The sequence below is a fragment of the Galleria mellonella genome, unplaced genomic scaffold, assembly GCF_026898425.1.
Source record: "Galleria mellonella isolate WM207_F2 unplaced genomic scaffold, CSIRO_AGI_GalMel_v1 utg33, whole genome shotgun sequence".
In the NCBI taxonomy this organism is placed as follows: domain Eukaryota; kingdom Metazoa; phylum Arthropoda; class Insecta; order Lepidoptera; family Pyralidae; genus Galleria; species Galleria mellonella.
Genome location: NW_026442079.1, coordinates 5903617 through 5924016, shown reverse-complemented (window position 1 = coordinate 5924016; position 20400 = coordinate 5903617). Strand labels below are relative to the sequence as shown.

At 30.3% G+C, this 20400-nt stretch overlaps 2 protein-coding genes across 2 annotated transcripts in view; one reads left to right on the top strand and one right to left on the bottom strand.

Moving 5' to 3' along the window:
- Nucleotides 1-812: 812 nt before the first annotated feature.
- LOC113518793 (3-hydroxyacyl-CoA dehydrogenase type-2) lies at nt 813-6273 on the top strand. Its single transcript, XM_026903791.3, has 6 exons — nt 813-1242; nt 1359-1523; nt 2218-2382; nt 3733-3861; nt 5520-5628; nt 6010-6273. The coding sequence occupies exons 1-6, from the start codon at nt 1234-1236 to the stop codon at nt 6198-6200; spliced, it is 768 nt and encodes a 255-aa protein (XP_026759592.1). The 5' UTR covers nt 813-1233; the 3' UTR covers nt 6201-6273.
- A 2505-nt stretch (nt 6274-8778) lies between these two features.
- LOC113517310 (nuclear hormone receptor FTZ-F1) overlaps nt 8779-20400 on the bottom strand; it is a 138914-nt gene continuing 127292 nt past the window's right edge. The window contains 2 exon segments of the mRNA XM_026901965.3: nt 8779-14561; nt 16770-16819. Of these exon segments, the coding sequence (XP_026757766.1) occupies nt 14424-14561; nt 16770-16819 (188 nt within the window). The 3' untranslated portion in view covers nt 8779-14423.

Here is a 20400-nt window from a genome sequence, read left to right as displayed (position 1 = left end):
CTGTCATATGAAATCATACTATAAGTGTCAGCAGTACTGTCAGTCATAACATATGATTGTCAGTCTACGGTAATGTTACTTAGAATATTTTTTTTGTATGCAACTAGCTTACGATCTTTAGCCAATATTAAGAAACGGAGTTTCATCATGATGGATTAAGGCTGTCTTGACGCTACGATGTCGGAGTCATGGCGTCGTTTACAAAATAGCTCTTCACTTACAAATAAAAAGTGTAAAAAATAACTAATGTGTGTTGTGATAAATTACGTAGTAATGAACAAAATATAAATAAATTTGTATTAAGTGTGACGTAATACAAAAAATAGATTTTCAGCGAGTCTCTTAAACCACCCCAAGAGCGCAGTTATTAAGTAGGAATAATAACTAATAAATGCTAATACATTTTTTTTTCAGATTCTATTTATTTTAGCACAAAAATTTCAACTACTTATTAATATTTCAAAGATAGTTTATATTACTCGTTTATTATAAAAATTAGATCTAAAATAAAAGTAGAATCTAAAGAACAATAATTAAACATAAGTAATTAATTTTTTATTGTACATGATTTTTATAAACTTTAAAAATTTTACATTATGAAATCGTTAGGTCTTTTATGACAACAAACGCTATCGATATTTTGATATAGGTATACTTAGCATCATTGTGTTGTTGGTTTGCAACGGTAACATACATTAATTTTCTAAATTTAATGGATGTAAGGCCACTGTTAACTTTTATAACATAGTGATTATTTTTCTGTCTTCAATTGTGTCAGTCAATAATGTTAGTGACAGATTCTTTATCTATACATATATATGTTATTCTATTTATTTTTATTCTATTATCACTATTTTACCTTGTGTAAACATACAGCGAATTGTATAATTTATTTATTTGTCTTCATTAATTATTCTTTTATCGTGGTGATTACTGACATTATATATACTATAACGATCGTTGGTCGTAGTAGTTCATATTTTAAATTATTGGAATAGAACCGCAATTACAAATTTCTTTTTCCTGTGTTTTATCTTTCTATTTGTTAGTTGTAATTTGATAGAATTTTTGGATATTAGGCACTTAATTTACCATTGAAGTTTCGATAAACGGCTATAGTAATCACTATAGATACTGTCAATTCAAATTGTTGAGGTTAAGAACAAAGGTTATTTACTTCATCTCAAAGACTGATTCCTAGTTACATTTTGTCCTAACATTATTGTCTTTAAAATGTTTAAGGTATGTTTAAAATGTCACATGTCGTAAACAATTTATTATGTAGTTATTTTAAAATTTATTTAATTATCTCTATCTGCCTTAATATAAACTAGTTTTAATTTGTTTTATTTTTTTAGGGATTGGTAGGTTTAGTGACTGGTGGTGCATCTGGTCTCGGACGAGCAACTGCTGAGCAGTTAGTGAAACAAGGTGGGCGCGTAGTTATATGTGACCTGCCCTCCAGTAGTGGTCAGGAAGCCGCCAAACAACTTGGTGAAAATTCCACATTTGTGCCTATTGACGTAAGTAAACCATTAATTTGTCCATGCATATTATGAGTGTATATTCAGTTTTGTTTTAATTTAAATTTATAATTTTTTTATACTACTATAGTGGCAAACAAGCAAATGGCCTGTCTGATGATAAATGGAGTTATCATAGTCTATGGATGCATGTGACATCAGGGATGTCATGTGCCCATTGGTGACCCTTAAGAAACTTTAATATGTCCTTTTTGTAGAACCCCGTGCTGTTGTCTCTAGGGAAAGTCTTGACAGGAAGATCATTTCATAACCTGAGCGTTTGTAGGAGGAAGCTTTTCTGAAACCGCACTGTGTGTGATTAATTCTGGTTCTAAGGTGTGAGGATACATTTCTTGCTGATGGTGAGCAGTGCAATGGTCAACGATGGCTAAAGGCATTATATCGAAGAGTTTTTCAGAATATATTCTATTATACAGGTGCTTAAGCTCCAGTGAACATTAAAAAAGACAATAAAAAACCAAATTAATCAACACAAGAGTAGTAACCTTGTGAAGTTATTTGTTGTATACAACAAATGTGTTATACTTCTGTACCTTGTCATTTCACTATCATATCTTACCCTTCAAACCAAAATATAGCTATACAAGTACAGCTGCTCTTAAGCAGAATCCCTGGTGGGTCAGAAATATTGAAATTATTTATCTGTTATTAAAGTGCCCATAATTGTTAATAGGTAACATCAGAGAAGGATGTGAAAAATGCATTACAAAGAACATTTGACAAGTTTGGCCGCCTTGACGTGACAGTAAACTGTGCAGGTGTAGCTACTGCTGCTCGTGTTTACAACTTCAAAAAGGACCAACCATTTGATTTAAAGTCATTCCAGAAGACAATTGAGGTTTGTTTTATGGAATAAATATACTTATATATATATGTATGTATATATGTATATATGTATATATGTATATATATATATATATATACATATATGTATTTGTTAGATGCATGATAAATTATCCTATCACTGAATCTACCAAGTAATAGTAGTCTAATAGTATTTGTATTATGCATATTATACTTACCAAAATTTACAATTACATTGTATAAAATATAAACTTATGCTAAATTCATCATTATAAATCTGAGCATTCTATCTAAACAACCTTTGAGATAAGCAGGTTACAAGGGGTACATAGATAAACCTTATACAATGAAAATATATAAACATAGTAACAATGAAATAACTTATAAGTTTCTCTATATTATAACTGCATATATAGGAGGGATGCGTTTAATATTAAATCAAATATTGCCCTTTTTAAAAAAAATACACAGTTTTGGAGTAATTTTTGATAAAAACTAAAATAAAAAAGAAATTTGTTGTTTCTTACTCAATGCATTAACATGATGATTTTATTTTGAATCTGTTATTATAAGTTTCATAATAATATTTCTCCTCTACACTAAGTTAACAAGCACCGTTAATAATATTGTGCTGCAAAATAAAAATTAATCTATCTTGGCAAACCATAAAAATGATGGAGCCTGTTTAATTTTCTTCTCAATAAGTAGTTTTTGCTCCACAATGAAAACTTCTTCTTCATTGTTTATTGCATTTTCATATTGTAACAATATAGATGTTAAGCATTAGAGATTCATTAATAACATGAATCATGTAAAGGGCATAGCAATTATATTAATATATGTTTGTTACATTGAATATATGGGTTTTTATACATGCATACTTAATCAACACAAAACAAATTCAATTAGATTTAATTAGTAAAATTATCTTATTCAAAAATTCCGTGTATAATATGTATATATAAAAAATGCAGTGTATAATCATTTTTTTGATTAAATACTTTTTTTATATCTATTTTAGAATTGTTTTAATTTTTTAAATTTATTGTGTTTTTATTGCAAATTTTAATTGGCATTGCGTCAGGCAGGTATATTGTGAATGTTGTATGTATTTAACAAAATGACATATGAAAATTTATAATCTTCTTTTAAAAACAGTGTTTATAATGACTAGTTGTTAGAGAGGCGATAAATAGTTTCGTCACAAGGTGGTCAGAAGATAAAAAACGGGTATAAATTAAGGGTTTTTATTAACTGCTGAATTTATAACTATAATAATTAATTAACTGAGTTCGATTTGGACCAAATATAAGAGTGATTGGTATAATAATAGTAGAAGTCGACTTGTATAAGAAGTAAATTATCGTGTTGTCGTCATTTGCAGGTCAATTTAATAGGTACATTTAACGTGATAAGGCTATCAGCTGGTTTGATCGGCAAAAATGCACCCGATGCTGATGGACAGAGGGGCGTCATTATAAACACGGCCAGTGTCGCAGCTTTCGATGGACAGGTAATGTTCATATCTGTCATATCCTACCAATATTATAAATGTAAAGTTTGTAAAGGTGTTTGGATGTTTGTACTTAAAAGCGTTCGTAACGAAGTATAGCAACGTCGCGAATAACTGTCACTTTCCAAAACAGTTGAACATATTTTATGTCTCTGATTATTTAAAAATTGATCTGCTAGCCAACTTAAACGTTAATCATAGAATACGTTGTATATAAACCTACCACTAAAAACTATGCCTACTTCATATAATATTTCAGAATTCTTCAAATACATTTTTGCCATCAAAACCTAAATTTTCATTAACAGCTTTATAGAAATATAATTGCATGATTAATATTTTAAAATGTAGTTAAATTGTTTTTGAAAACTATTGTAATGAACGCTCTTAAACAACAACCGATTTGAATGAAATTTAGTATATGGATAAGTTATATCCTAACTTAACACATATGTGCTTTCTATATTAATGCGCATGGGCAAAGCTGTTAGAAACCGTTAGTTTAAAAAAAAAATACAGTTTACTACTATATTTATGGATAAAAAAGTAGTTAAGTAATATACTCATTTAATAGATAATTAACATAAATCATAAATTACACACAAAAATAAAATGAAACATGAATATAGTCTACCACTACTATACCTAATCGACCATGTTGAATCCGAATCCAATTTCAAATAGTCTCAACACATCAGATTTTTAAAATGTTATTTTGTGTTTTGTTTCTTTTGGGATATTGTACTTTATTTCCTTACTAGTTTTTACCCGCGACTACATTCGCGTGTCCAAGTTATGTTTATCGACCAGACCGAGATAAAAATTAGCCTATAGCTTTCTCCATACCATAAAGTATGTGTATGCCAAATTTCATAGTGATTGGTTAAGGCGTTATAAGACAACAAATAAACAAACACATTTATATAATTAGGATAGGCCTTTTAATTATCAGGCTATGAAAATGAGTGATGATATATTGTATTCTTACTTCGTCACTTACGAGAGATCAATGCCAATAGTAAGAAGTAAATAGGTATCGTTATCTCCACATGATAATACTTCTGTTGATAATAATATAAAGATATTCAATGTTAAAATATATTTATCACATAATTAATCTTACAATATTTGTCGTAAAGATTGTATTTCATAGAGATGTTTATTTCAGTAATTTTAACTTCTCTACAATTAATTCCTGTCTTGAAATTCTGGCGGTTATTTTTTATGACATGATAATGGAATGGTAATACTAGTAGTAGTAATACTAGTAGGGATGGTATGTGAAGATGAAACAGGTCTGTTGGCCCATCGTGATTAATTTTTAAGACTTAATCGTGACAGTTTCCAAAGGGAACCGCGTGGAGGTCGACTTGACAGGGTATATTGCTAGTAATAGGGCGGCTAGATCCATTAATAATAATCCCCACCAACCTCGGCGGATATAATCATATAGTATAATGTACTATGTCTTAAAAGTGTGCATCGATACATCAATCTCTTAGGACAAGTTTTTTATGTATATTTTAAAATAAAAATAGTAACTGTCATTAGTAGACATAAACAGTACTGTGTAATGTCACAGATTTCACAGGAATCCCCTTGATACATACAGTCACGTAGCTCAATATTCGCTTATTCTTGTTTAATTTTTTTTAAAGATTGGTCAGGCTGCATACTCGGCGTCTAAAGCTGGAGTTGTGGGCATGACATTACCAATTGCCAGAGATCTCGCAAAACAAGGCATCAGGGTGGTGACGATCGCACCTGGTGAGTCATTATTGCTAAGATACAAATGTTGACGTTTGGAATGTTATAGGATAACAAGTGTTTGCTGTCCTATAACATTTTATTAAGGAACCAAAGATCATCAAACATCGTTGTCATCTGGACATCTACATCAGAGCCTTTTGTGTACAAATATTTGTGCATAATTAAATGGACATACCTATTTATTACATGAGACTGTATCGAACTGTGTTATTGCCTAATTAACGTAAAAAGAAAAAAGTCTGAAATCATTTTGCTTTTTTTTTTTTATTGAGAAGTTAGTTAAAACAGTTTTCAATGTGGTGTGTAATTTAGGTACTGATTTCTATGAGCACGAATTAATATCGGTATTAGGGGCTTACCTTTATTCCTACATTGCAGGTTTGTTTCGAACACCAATGATGCAGTCGTTACCTGAACCAGCAATCAAACAACTCGAAGCGTCGGTGCCATTCCCGTCACGTTTGGGTCAACCTCGGGAGTTTGCATTACTTGTTCAGAGTATCATACAGAATCCTATGCTCAATGGAGAAACTATACGGCTAGACGGTTCACTGAGAATGCAACCTTAATACGGACACAAAAGCAACGGTATAATATTATGTAGTAGCAATGAGTAGTCTGTAAATAAATTTGTTTATTATATTATAGCTTTTTATTTCATTGTAGATGTAGTTCTTGAAAGTTTTGTAGGTTTTACATTATAAGTACCTGTAGTAAGTATAAGTAGACTGAGATATCATTCCAATTCTCCGAGTCTCCAAGTGTACAAAGTTTATTATGGACGGTTTATATATATATATATATATATATATATATATATATATATATATATATATAAAATTTAAAATAAATAAATATTGTTCATAATAATACTTTGTTGCATTACTATCTTTATTGAAATGTTTTTGTTATTTTATGCACCGATCGGTTTTGCAAGTTGGTTACTTAGAGGTCACAGGTAAATAAGATTATTAGTTAGAGCAATACATTATTGTAGTTTGTAAGTTTATGTATACGAGTATATAATGTATTATATATTAACCGACTTTTTTATTTGGCACGTTTAATGAATAGTGTAGTCACTTAATAGAAAATCCTTTATAATTAGCTTTTGCATTTTTCGTAGTTTACGTTTAATGTAAATTACACATATAATAGTTGAGTCGTGAATGTTTTATCTAAAGAAACGAAAGACATCATAGATCGATCTAGAATTGGCTTATCTGTCTACAAATACATGGGATGATAAGCATTATTTTGTTGTCCTATCCTTGTATTTCTAATGTTAGCTTTTAATTATGATATAATTTTTTGTTTTGTATATATAAAGATAGAAAAGCTAGCTAGATAGGTCTTCCAAATAAATAAATAATTAGGCTTTAAAGAAAATTAATTCTGTAGTGTAAGTATATGTTATGTAGTAGTGTAATTGTATATTATAGTATTATTATATTTATTATAGTTTTATTTATATTATAGTTTAGATTTTTACAGTTGTTTATGATAGAAACTTTGCAATTATCGATAATAGATTTTTATAGAAATATTATTAAAATATGAGTCATATTATAATTGTTATGAAATTGAATTTTTTCGAAACGAGTATGAAACTATGATGGTGCGTGGTAAGCTGATATGTCATAGATTAAGGTTTTTCATCTACGACATATCAGATTTTGATATCTATTGTTTATCTTCATGAAGTATTGGCAATCACTAGTATCATGTTCATATATTAACGTGTTTTTTTTTTTTGCATGGATATTTTGATTTAAAAATTATGAATAAATTATATATTTTCTCGCATAATATAAAATCCATAATTATATGTACATATGTGTTATATAATAATCTAGGAGTGTCTTCAAGACACGCGTGAAATAGCAGTTGGCAGGCTATTTATTGAGGAAGGTTATTAGGCTATATAGCATCATGCTGCGACCAATAGGAACGAAGCATCAGTGAAAAATGTTGCAAAAACGGGGAAAAATATTCATATTTGAGGGCTTACGTTGCGTGCGCTGCGTAAACGGTTCAAGTTACCCAAAAATTATGTATGAATGAATTATTCCTCTTTAAATGATCTAAAAAAAATGTCCGTGACAGTATATGTCTATCTTTTAAGATTGACTCATTATAATATATTTATGGTAATCATATTTGGTCAAAATTAAAGCATTATTGCCAATTATTTGCCAGAGTTTTATCAACATAATAATAAAAATCCTTATCATAATAACAGAAATTGGAGCGGACGAAGTCGCGAGCAACAGCTGGTTATGTATATACAAAGTTTAGTTTTTTTAGGATTTGTTTCTAAGAGAATTGATTATTTATTTATACTTCATTGTACACACTAATAATACAAAAAAATAAATGCTGAAAATGCTCTTTAATTCTACTCTTAAACATATTTAGAGATTGACTCTCACGAACAGGAATGAGACTAGAATTACACAATCTAGCAGCATGGAAGTTAAAGGAGTCGTTATAGCGCATTGTTGTGTTTTTACTAACTTAAAAATAGTATTTCTAAAATACTAGGCGTTTATAAATATAACAATACAGCGCCACGGTGGCAGCGGTCCTGGGTTATGGGAATAGAAATTATTTTTGCTGACGGCAAATAATAATAGTTAGTATATAATATATATATTATACATTTGTATATTTATATGATAATAATAAATAATTCATTGTCACTGACATCGTCCTTATAGGTTATTTAGACTACCATACTTGGGTAAGGCTCGCATGGCCTATAGAAGGATAGGTAGGGAGAAAAGATAGAATTTTTCTGTTCTAATATCAAATCTCAAGTAGATAGAGGTGTGTCTGCCAGAGTTATGTTATTTTCGAAATTGTTTTTCGCCTTCTACAAAATAAATAAATAAATACTCGGTGTGTTTCGATTTGAAGGGTATGAAATTATAGGGTACGAATTCATACAACTTTATTTCTTAGGAATGGTAACACATGAGGTGCTTATGCTTAGGTCTATAGGTGACAGTTGCCATTTTTCATTAGATGAACTGTAAGCTTTTTTTTTGATAACTTTCATGTAAAACCTTGTTTTAGGGAAGAACTCGTTATGCCCTAGTAATTAATGTAACAGATGGGAGTACAATGTATAAAATAAAGACGCAATTATTTAAACGAAAATATCATTTATTTCTACAATAACGAGCAGCGGCGAGAGCACTCACCCCCGCCGCCGGCGCGTTCGTGCGTCTCACAATATTTATTAATCAAACATGAAAATAAATACACTGACGACGCACGGGCGACATTTCACACCGCCAAATCTATGTTGCCATCTAAAAATAGATCATCGTGTTTACAGCTTTAAACTTAAAGACACCTCTAAACAATATTGAAAATAAAAATAAGATTTAGCGACAACAATAACTATTTCATAATGTATTATAAAAGACATAATGTGAGGTAATGACACGGTACTAATGTGGCTGCGGTAAATAATTCCAGTTGCTTCACTCTAACTGAAACATACAAATTTATTATGCTTTATGTAATGCATGTAAATATATTAGAAAACCCTTGAGAATTCTTTTAACTTAACAAATAATTATACTTGTTATTTTGTGATGTTAACAGTAATGTAGCGTATACTTGTGATAAAAGACTTCCACTGACCGTAGTAAAACTCTGCTCAGATTCAGTTAAAATAGAAGCAGCCTCACAACAAGCCTTTCGTGGCTAAACTTATAGGGTGTACTTATGTTTTACATTTACAATATATATATCGGCCACAGGACCGCAATGCGAGGGATGTGTTCCACGGTGGCGCGGGAACTTTCTATTCAGTACGCCTCGGGAGCTCTGTCTCCTATAACGAGTTGCCGTGCTATCACTCCTAGGTAGATTTAGTGATTACATGCAATTAGGGACCATGAAACAATAACGTATAATTTTGTATGAAAACTCCCAAGGCGCAGCCTCGCCACCGTCTAAACAACAGTAACACATAAATAGTCATATATCTATGGTATCAGATAAACAATTTATTTAAATTTATCAACAGCAAATGCAACATTGCATTGGTATTTGCCAGCCCCACATTTTCAGATTCAACAATAACCATCTAAGATTGGATGAAAACTGTATACCTCGCCCTACCTATATGTACAATTAATAAAATATAACTAACGCAGCTCGCAAAATAAAGTTAGGTGCAACAGAATTATTCACTTAGGTACTTAGTTTTATAGCTATTATGAACCCTTCAGGCTGGGGCCTGTTGATTCGCTCAAATTCACATCCTCATATAAACTTAACCGAGAGAATACAATACACAGACTAAAGTTAAACATCGACTGAGATTAAACCTAACTTATCGTTAATGAACAACAAAGTGGTTAACTTACAAATTGCAACGCGTTTGTCGACCCGCGTCGCTTAGCGTTGCGATTAGCGTTATTTTGGAATGTGTGCGACGCGTATATAATACCTTTCCACCAAAATCAATCGATCGATATCAATCACCAAACATCACTATTACCGCCGAGTGAAGCATGATAATGACAGATTATTGTAAGGGCCCTGTCGTAGTCCGCAACAAGTAATCACCTATAGCAAGAGACAGGGTAAAGTTACATTGCGCGAGGGAATCTGAGCGAAATAACAGTGCCCGAACAGAGTGGAACAGCGCGTGAGCGCGAGCGGCGGATACAGGTGTAGCATTCGCCGCTCGCGCGAACACCCCCGTCCGACTTCACGCAGTTGTTAAAAACTACCTAGTTATCAACGTTTCTTATAATCTAATTGAACTCAAAATGTACATTTACATAGAACACTCATTGTGTATCTTATTAATTAAAAATACTTATATCTTTAATTCATAAATATAGATATTACTTACACAAACACTAAAATACAACTTTACGCTGTATATTACAACCTAACCTTAGAAGTAAGTAGGTTTAAATTTAATGTATAAGTTTTTATATTATAAAAATTAAATATTTTATTATAATGGTTGTTGATTAGACTGACGCAAATGACATAACATTCTGAACTACCAACTGAAAAAAGTTAATTACGAACACTGGCACCTTAACAAATTGTTTATTGTCTAAATTTGTAGCTGAGTTTAAATGAATAAAAATTTGTAATGTGGCGCTAAACTGAAACAAGTTGGGTCGTTGGGTGGCTGAAGCGCAGTGTGAAGCGCGAGCTCAACTGCAGTAACCCTGTACGAACACTAACTAATGGCACACGGTGACACCATTCTGTAACCACTAAACAGATCTAATCCCGTTGACGAACCATTATTCAAACAAGTATATTACAGAAATAGATTTATAAGGCATGGTATAATTATATTAAGTATTACATGGTTTTAAGGTTTATAAAAATTGTTGCAAACAATACTAAAATGTAACGATGATAAACATGAAATTTAATATATACATATACAAAATTCTATGCGCTAATTTTTCCTTATCTCTTGAGTACATTTAAAGTACATAGTATGTTGTTCTGTGTCAATAGTTTTATAATCGTCATAATTTCTCAACTTTTCGGGCGATAATTACCGCTTTTCCTTTTATTAGAAGAGTGAAAATCGGAGCATAGTAACAATAATACTGCATAGTAAGTATTCTACAATAAGTGACATAATATTTTATGGTCTGATGCGTAAATACTGCATAAAATGGTAACGTCAGTTTATTAAAAAATATGCACAAAACTAATAAAAGGAATTAAGACGAGGTAAACGGCTTCTGTAATAGTGTATCTTAATGTCTTCTCGTAATCTAGCACGGTATTATTTAAAAACTCCAATACCACTCTACCATAATAAAATAATGTCAATTTTAAAGCTGTAGTGGAAAATGGTGATCTCTAAGAAAATGGTCACAATTTGTCGTCGTTGTGCCCTACAATGCGGACAAATAAGACCCACACAGCCTAATGTACCTAACTATGTCATACCATCACAGATCAGCTTTGCCTTCGATAAAGCGTCTAAATTCGTGAAGCTGCGATTCAGTTTCCCTTTTTTAATTAGACGTTTACATGAAATCGAAGAATAAAATATGCTCATGAGTATAATCCCAAATGGGGTAATCAGAGACATTCTGCCATTGGCGTATTTAGCATTATAGAAGGGCCTAGCCCCTTAGAAAAAGCGCGTATGTACTTTAAGACACGTTTTTGTGAAGCTTTGTCTGCATCGTCGGGTGGACACCAGTCAATTCTGGGCTGGGAACGTCCACCCTCCCCCCCTCCACTCCTAAAAAGTCCATGCACTTTGCGGATTATTGCTATTGTGGTCGACATATTGCTTCATACATTTTACACTGAGCGTATTCAAATTTAACTTAGCAACGGATGGAATCTTTGGAATAAAGGATACGATATCAAAATACAATGTTAGTTAAACGGAATCATTAGTAACAATACTAGACTAACAGCAATATCTTTTAATCCAAAGATTACAATGTCGCAGCTCCGCCGAAATTGATGTGAATTTATTTATATTTTATTATGATTTTAGAAATAATGAGATAAGACGTGGGGTTTTCTAAATATAACTATTCAATATGGTCATCAATAATTAAAAAGTACACAATATTTTCATTATATTGATAAATTAGAGCAAAATTTTAAAAGTACATAACCATTTAAATTTGCGCTGTTCAAATAAATTCTTTTGTTAATATTGTATATTTAAAAATTGTACCACAACAATACATTAAGGAACTTTGTTCGAGTTGAGTGTACTTCATTATGTTAATTTTAAAAAGCAGGTACTACATTCCTTTCTATTGTCAATACAACTGCCATGTTCCTATAAAATATTTAGGTACGTCTATAGCGCTTCGATCGAAAAATGTCAATCAACCACCTATGACTGTTTACAATTGCAATTAAATCCAAAATAATTACATATATACATTAAAATTTTAATGTCATGATAATAAAATTAGTAGTGTGTTCACTGGACGGTATTATAGACAAAACGCGGTGCCACATTTTTGTAAAAAAATTATTAGTTCTCTTACCTAAGCCAAACAAATGGAAAAGAATACCATTCGTAAAAAAATATATATATATATACTAATCGTTGATGTAGCTTATTATACGTTCGCACTTGGTGCGGTGATGATATTATGATATAGTATTTAAATGTAATTTATTACATATAGACATTCACTTTCAACACAAACCATCAATCACATATTAAATTAACTAAAATCATCAGTTTCATATATTTCGATGGGTGCTCGATACATAAGGTGCACTCTCCAACCACTCTCATTTTCTTGTCTAACACTTATTCGTATTGTTTTGATGAATAGCTGTATTGACGCTTAGTTACAGTTACACACTATTTACATAACAATAGATAGGTACACCATAATTTGTTCATAGCTTATTTTGCGCAGTACGGGGCGGGAGTAAATATATACCTAACTATAATTCGTAAGTATTAAATCTAAAACAGTGTCTTATGCAACTGTGTAATTTGTCTATAGTGTGGTCAGAAGTTGTCAACTTATGCAAGGAGCTCCATTTTCACCATCAAATTGACATCAATAATTACAAAAATAAAAACGTTTTCAAATTAAATTTGCAACGTTATATAGGTACTACATACAATGATAACATTACGTTTAATATTATGTATACATAATAATTTTTCCACTTCAAAAGTTGATCATTACACTTGGTTACGTACTCCCTATATTTAATTATGTTAGAAAAATACGAAATCATGTACTTTCAGTTAACATATTATATATGTTAATAAAGAACAATATGTTTTATAAAAATACATCATCTTTCTGGGCCATCGGCCGGTAGATGCTAGTACCCATATTTTTTTAAAAATCTATGATTTTTAAGGCTTCTTGCACGTATGTTGAGAAATATTTTACATAATTACACTATATGTAGAATTAAAACATTGTAAATGTGCTAATGTTATTTACAAGGATATAATTTTATTTGTACTGGTATGGCCGATAAAAATAATGTTGATAAATTTAATACAACATTTAGATAAACATTTTAGGGAACAACGGTAAAATTTAAACATGACTCGCGAAAAAGTTGTTCTTCTTACACTATAATGTATATATATATATATATATATAGACGATTTCAAATTTCTATCAATTTTCGATAAAACCTGTAACACTTGAAGCCAATAACTACGCGCACCATTCGTAACTTGTCACACACGTACCAACATAAGATCTACATACCTCTGGAACAGATAAGCTAATAAACGATTCGTTCAAGAAAGATATCAGTGAAGCCGATTCATAATAATGTATAAAGTGCTTTATTGTAAACTCTTAAAACGAACAAGTAAAGTCGTTTACATAATATGTAACGAATATGAAAAGCGGGCTTCGTGATTGTGGAACTCGGGGTGTCAACGAGCCCGCAACATGCGTAGATATAGCAATATAACTAAATTATTATACATATGTTCATCTCAACTAACATTAAAAACGGTTTCATCAAATTTCTTCGTTTATAATCACAGACGCTTTCCTAAAATATGTATTGTAATATAATGTTTCCCTTCGCTAACGCACCGGAGTTAAAGAGAACCTAGTTTATATGTACTTATTCAATTTTGAAGTAACATAATGTAGATTGCTAAATAAATTAACCGTAGCTACACAAGACTGGTGTATAATATTTTTGTATATTTATGTTACAGATATTAGGTAGATAAATATTTGTTTTATATCTGTATTCGGACTAGGCACGCACGGCACCGCCGGCCGGCGCTCGGCGCAATCAATAACTTATTAAATGTAATCACACACCAAGTTAAAACTAAAGCTAATTAATAAGTAATATTTGTTGTAAAATATACTATTCGTGGTGTCGGGAGCGCTTGGCGCAACGTCACTGTCCACCTTTATTTTCAACTGGGTCTTCAAGATCTGTTGACAGAAATATGAACAAAAGTTGTATTTGCAGTTTATACACAACTACCATGGTTAAAATCCTACAATGTAAAATGTGATTATTCAATTGATTGTATTAGATGATAATAGTTTGTAAACAAATTACAAAAAATTTACATTATTTAACTTGAACATTATTTTATATATATTTTATAGATATGAATGTACGGTATAGTTATAATAAAAACAATTATTACATTACTCATAATATGATGAATTAAATATAACGTAATTTTTTGCAATTTGCTTTGTTCTTTAAAAATTGGTTACTGGTACATATAAGAGGTATTTCATCTATAGTAGATACAGATGTCATTTTTTAGATTAGTAATTAGTATTTATTTCAAAATAAAAAATGCCCTTTCCTTATGTTTAAGTTTAATACGATGATTATTACCCATATCCGCTTCTAATCATGAAAACTTGTAATGAGTGATTAGATTATGTTGGAAATATCGTTAGTAAAATAACTTGAGTAATGATTTCAAATACAAATGTATTTACAGAAATTGCACACATTTTAATAAAGAGTATTTTTAGAACTATTGTCAAATCAGACGAGGTCTGCGCATTTTTATCTCTTCGTTAGACAATTATAAAGAGTTTACAAAGTATTTTTAGGAATAATTTCGAACACGAAAACGTCCCTGTATTCGACTGCTGGTAGAAAAAAAGATGAGATAAAACAAGACAAAAGTTGAAAATTGAACTTTTTAAATATGCGTATTTTTTTATTTTCGTATGTTTATTGAGCGAGTGTAATGAATGCAGTTTTGTACGCACTGCCACCGATCATATCTACTAATCGGTAATGATTGGTTGAACAATTTTATTAAATTTTATCGCTGTGTACAAGCTTTAGTGTTAATAGTACATTATTTAATGATATATATGTGTGCGATCCTACAGCCAATTATCAAAAATACTAACGCAGTAATTTGATACTTAGATTTTTTGAGTAACGTTTAAAGAACATAACTTCGCATCAAAATTAATGTAATTATTATATTAATATATATACAATATTATTACAATAAACGTGGGGCGAGCTAAACATAGGATTTGATATGAAACGGATATAGAGATCAGGTTAAAGAGTGTATGAAGTACACTGAAAGAAGTTAGAGATCATTAATATGGTAGGCCTGGGGATAAAATGCAAGCTTATAGGCCCTGCTGATAGTAGTAGTCGTAGCCATTGTCTAGACAAGAGACATCACCTTGGATTAAAATGTTTAAGTGCCGCGCAACAAAGATTACATTAGCTCTCATAACCTTCACTTGAGGGCGACGACTTCTAAACGCTCAAAATGAATTTACTTTGCGCTACAAGTGCCAGCGCTTAGCGTCAAAAATAAAACAGATGTGTTGAACTTCAACTATACTTACTTGAACGCTAGAAAATAGCGATACAATTGTATTTAAATATGGGCAAGTTTGTACGAGCGAAGTATATTCGAGTGTTAAGTATATTTTTTTATGAGCGTCGAGGGCAAGTACAGGAATTTTTCCTCTGCCCATCCGCTTATGCAGAATAAATATAATAATAGAATCAATGTTTCAATTATCACATGCTGCGCACTGTTGCATGACAGAACCTTGTAAGATGGTGGCACGAGCAACTTTCTAAGTGATTTTGTGAAACTTCTATTAAGGAAAACCTAAATCGAGATTTCAAAACTAATGCTAAAGAAGCAAACAAGGGTGCAAGAGAAGCAATTTCGTGGTCACACCTTAAACCAAAAAGAAGGCACGAGCCTCTTTGTATTAATAATTTCATACTGTCAAGGTGGCTAACGAACAAAATATGTTATTAAATGATATTCATTATTAAATTTATTATAAAGGAGCGTTTAAAATCACAAATGAAATTACGTCACTCTCTTCTATTTTTTATTACTGTATGACTTATTTACGTTTTATGCGTAATGTTTTGATAGTAAAAATAATAAGTGCAACACATTTTAGGGTTGAAAATGATCAAGCCGCATTCCTCAGTTAATTATGTTCGCAATAAATAAGTAATGAGTTGTGCCATGTGTAATTATGGAAGTTCAATAGTTGCAATCTAAGATTTATAAATATAGCGAAGTGATAGTGCCATGTATGGAGTCTAGGAAATATAGGAAAATGTGCGAGTGGCAGCTAGTGGTCTCAAAATACTACGCTTAGATAAATGCTTACTCTATATTGGCGAATGCGGCTCAATCGTGTCGCTTGGCAGGAAACCGCACCTGCCACACAGATTACACTCTTAATAAACATACGCAAGTTGAAAATACGATACCAGCCAATACACCAATTTACAACAGCCCGACTGGCTTGTTAATATTGTGTTTAATTTTTATTAAATAATTATATATAAATCGATTTCTTAAACAATGCTACTGCATGAGGAATGCAGTCTTTTATTTACATTTGATGAATGTATGAATTGCTTTGACTGATTTGGTACATACGGAATCTTTAACTTTTGATCTATTCTACTATAAAGGCCCGTATTTAGTAAATCATAGGTTTTACCAACATGAGTTGATATATGTATGGATATTATAAAAAAAAGATCATTTTTTAAGTTTTTATTGTCCCATACCTAACCTACCTTTTTGACCACGAGTACGAACACCACGCACTAAAGATATGATAATATTATGTCTGTTGCTGTAATAACTTGAATTACGGTAAATCTAAAGTTTTCTATATTTATTTAAATTTACATTAGAGATTTGATAAATGTCAAAAAATTAAGACATGTTTAGTGCGTGGTGTCCACACTCATGGTCAGAAAGGTTAATTTTGGTTTGGTGAAAAATGGTATAAAAATTATCTTTTTTTAGAAAAGTATTACATTTACTAACTCATTACATGGAATCTACCTAATCTTAAGATTTAACAATGTACAGGCTTTTATAGTAACATTACATATATTGAAATATATGGATGAAGTACCTTAATCTATATGAAAACTAATGACTTTATTATTTTGATGTCACAAGAAAATAAATATTTCTTAACAGTAAACCACTCCCATACTAAACAAATTTGAGTATAACTCTTGCAAAAATAAACATCAACTACATGCAGTCAATACAAACATTTTAAAATATATATTCCTATTGCAGTATTATATACACATATTAACTCTTTTGTTATAGTTTTATACAGAAAACTATTAATAAATGGCACAAGTGGATAGTAGAAAATATTTTTAAAACTACTATAAAAACTAGATGATTACTATCATTACTATATTAATTTATTTATTAGATGCACAAGAAAGCTTTACAACAAAATATTTTTAATAGCATCAAAACAGACTATGTGTATCGTAACAAATTGGATTATTAAAAAATTGTGTGACAGTGACTCTATGTGATGGCAAGTAAGTTATAGTACTCTTTATGCTAATGACACTGGTAATAATAACTGACTAAAATCAATTTAACTTCATAAATTAAATCCCAAAATATCGATTTAAATCTAACGTTTTTGAAGATCTGAAACTTTTAATATAGTTTTGCTATTGTTCAATTAAACCTATTCTAGATTATACTGAATTACAACTATGAATTTTATTTATTTATAATTATTTCGATTATTAATAATTATAATTGTTATATCTGAGTGAAGACGATATAAATAATAAATGTAATATTTTTCTTATTACGTTCTATTGGTATATGTGTATATGATTATATACTGTATATATATACAAAAATAAATTTAATAAAATTATAATAAATATTTTAGGATATCGAGATCATCAAGTCTGTGTGCAGATTATTATTTAGTACGCGATGTAAATATATTATGCTATGCTCAGATCAAGAATAGGTACGATCTGTCACAACTTCTTTCATCTTCATTCAAGAGGCAACTAAGGAAACTAAATATAATACATATGCAAAAGACTGAATACTTGCAATAAAACCGTATACCAAATGGTCAGTAAATGATATATTTTAGGTACAATAGATGTAACTGGGAAGTCCGATTAATGAAACATAGCCTAGTGATTCAAGATCGTAGTATACGCAGCGGTACTAGTAATGTGCCCTTCGATTTAATTTCAACTCTCATGGGTATCGTAAATGGTAACTAAGGAAAGCTATTTATGACACCCGCCTGGTCGCTATAAAAATAAATTAATTTGATTTTGCATTAATGAACTTTTATAATGTGAACCATAACTTGGTTTTATTTTTTATTTTTCTTTAGAACTACATTGTTCTCACTATAATAAAAAAAGCCTATGGCATTGCCTTGTTTCTCATAATCATTTAAGGTTTTATTTTAAATAACTGCTCTTAAATACATTCAGTAAGATTGTATAAATAATATTTAAATACATTTTGTTAGATTTTTAAACTGATATTTCAATACGTTTTACAAGATGAACATCAACGTAGGTACTAATTAAAATTATGAAATATAAAATCTCCATTGGCAAATTCAGATACCAAGTTTAAATTTTGAATAGTTTTAATATCCCTATTTATTGATTTGAGACAACCTATCTATAGATATTGCTGGTTTCTCTGTTTATAAAGTAAATACATTTTGGGGAGCTAACCTGGTAATTAAAGCAGTTTTAAAAAGTTACACTATTATATTTCTAACAATTCATTTTACATCCACCTTCTTTACCTAAAACGTTTCCGCTTAACTTGTAATGTGTAATTACATATTTAATCTTTAAACTGTAATTATTTACTAAAAAAATAGTGTAGTTATATTTATATATTTTTAATTTAGATATTTAGTAGTGCAGTAACCCTAGGGATAAATAACTATTCCACCGTATCTAATAAATGTAATTTTTCCATGCAGTCTAACGCATAACTATACTTGGAACAATTATGCACGACTAGTAAAGCAAATAATGAACAAATTAACATTGTTCTGCAAAGGGGACGATGTAAAGGCTTATGTTAAATTAACTTACTTTTGTCATATTATAGTGTAAAATAAAAAAAAAAGTTAACAGTCTTATTGTCCATGTCAATTGTAAAGCACGTGATATATTGTTGCTATAGATTTAGGATAGTACCTGCCATTGTTGCACTTTATTATTTGTAAAAAAAATCATAGTTCACTTAGATACTTGTGTATAGTGTGTGGTTTTGACGTATTTTGCAATGGGTGCATGCATGGATGATGATAAACGCCCTAAACTGTGCTACATTATACTATTGCGTAATAGTAATATACCACACATTACTATTACGGAATAAATATATGCCTACATAAAATATTATAACTAATTAATATATGAAAATCAAATAATTCACTGCGGAAATAAAAATTGTTCATATTTCCATTATTATTAATTGGATTTACCTAATAATTAAAATTTTTATAATGTTTATTTTTTTCTGTTTATTCTTATTTTTGTTTCTTTTCATTTTGTTTCATTTCTGTTTATTATTATTTAAGGAAGATATTTTTTTTCAATCCCTAGAGTGTGGCTTTGTGACAACAACATAAAAACAGGAAGTTGGATCGGTGAAGGATCATATCTTAGAAGAATATAAAAATTGTAACTGCGGAGCTTGAACAAATCATTACACGCTGCTCATAAGAGGTAAGTAAAATTCCACTTATATTAAAAACTTGTGATACTACTTCTGTACTTTATGTTTAAAATATTTTTTTTCCTTTAAAAAAATTAGTGTAAAATGATTTTCATGCTCGCTTCCAATTGTTATCACTGCCAAAGTATGTGGAATCGCTAGTATATATGGTAGGCACATAGAAAATCCTAATTATAGCCCTTCGCTTTTTACGAGACTGATTCGTCTGTTTTTTTCGCTAT

What these genes read in the sequence shown, in the direction of transcription:
- LOC113518793 (XM_026903791.3), top strand. An exon ending in CATTCCAGAAGACAATTGAG is followed by an intron (nt 2,383 to 3,732) that starts GTTTGTTTTATG and finishes CGTCATTTGCAG; the next exon opens with GTCAATTTAATAGGTACATT. An exon ending in GGTGGTGACGATCGCACCTG is followed by an intron (nt 5,629 to 6,009) that starts GTGAGTCATTAT and finishes CCTACATTGCAG; the next exon opens with GTTTGTTTCGAACACCAATG.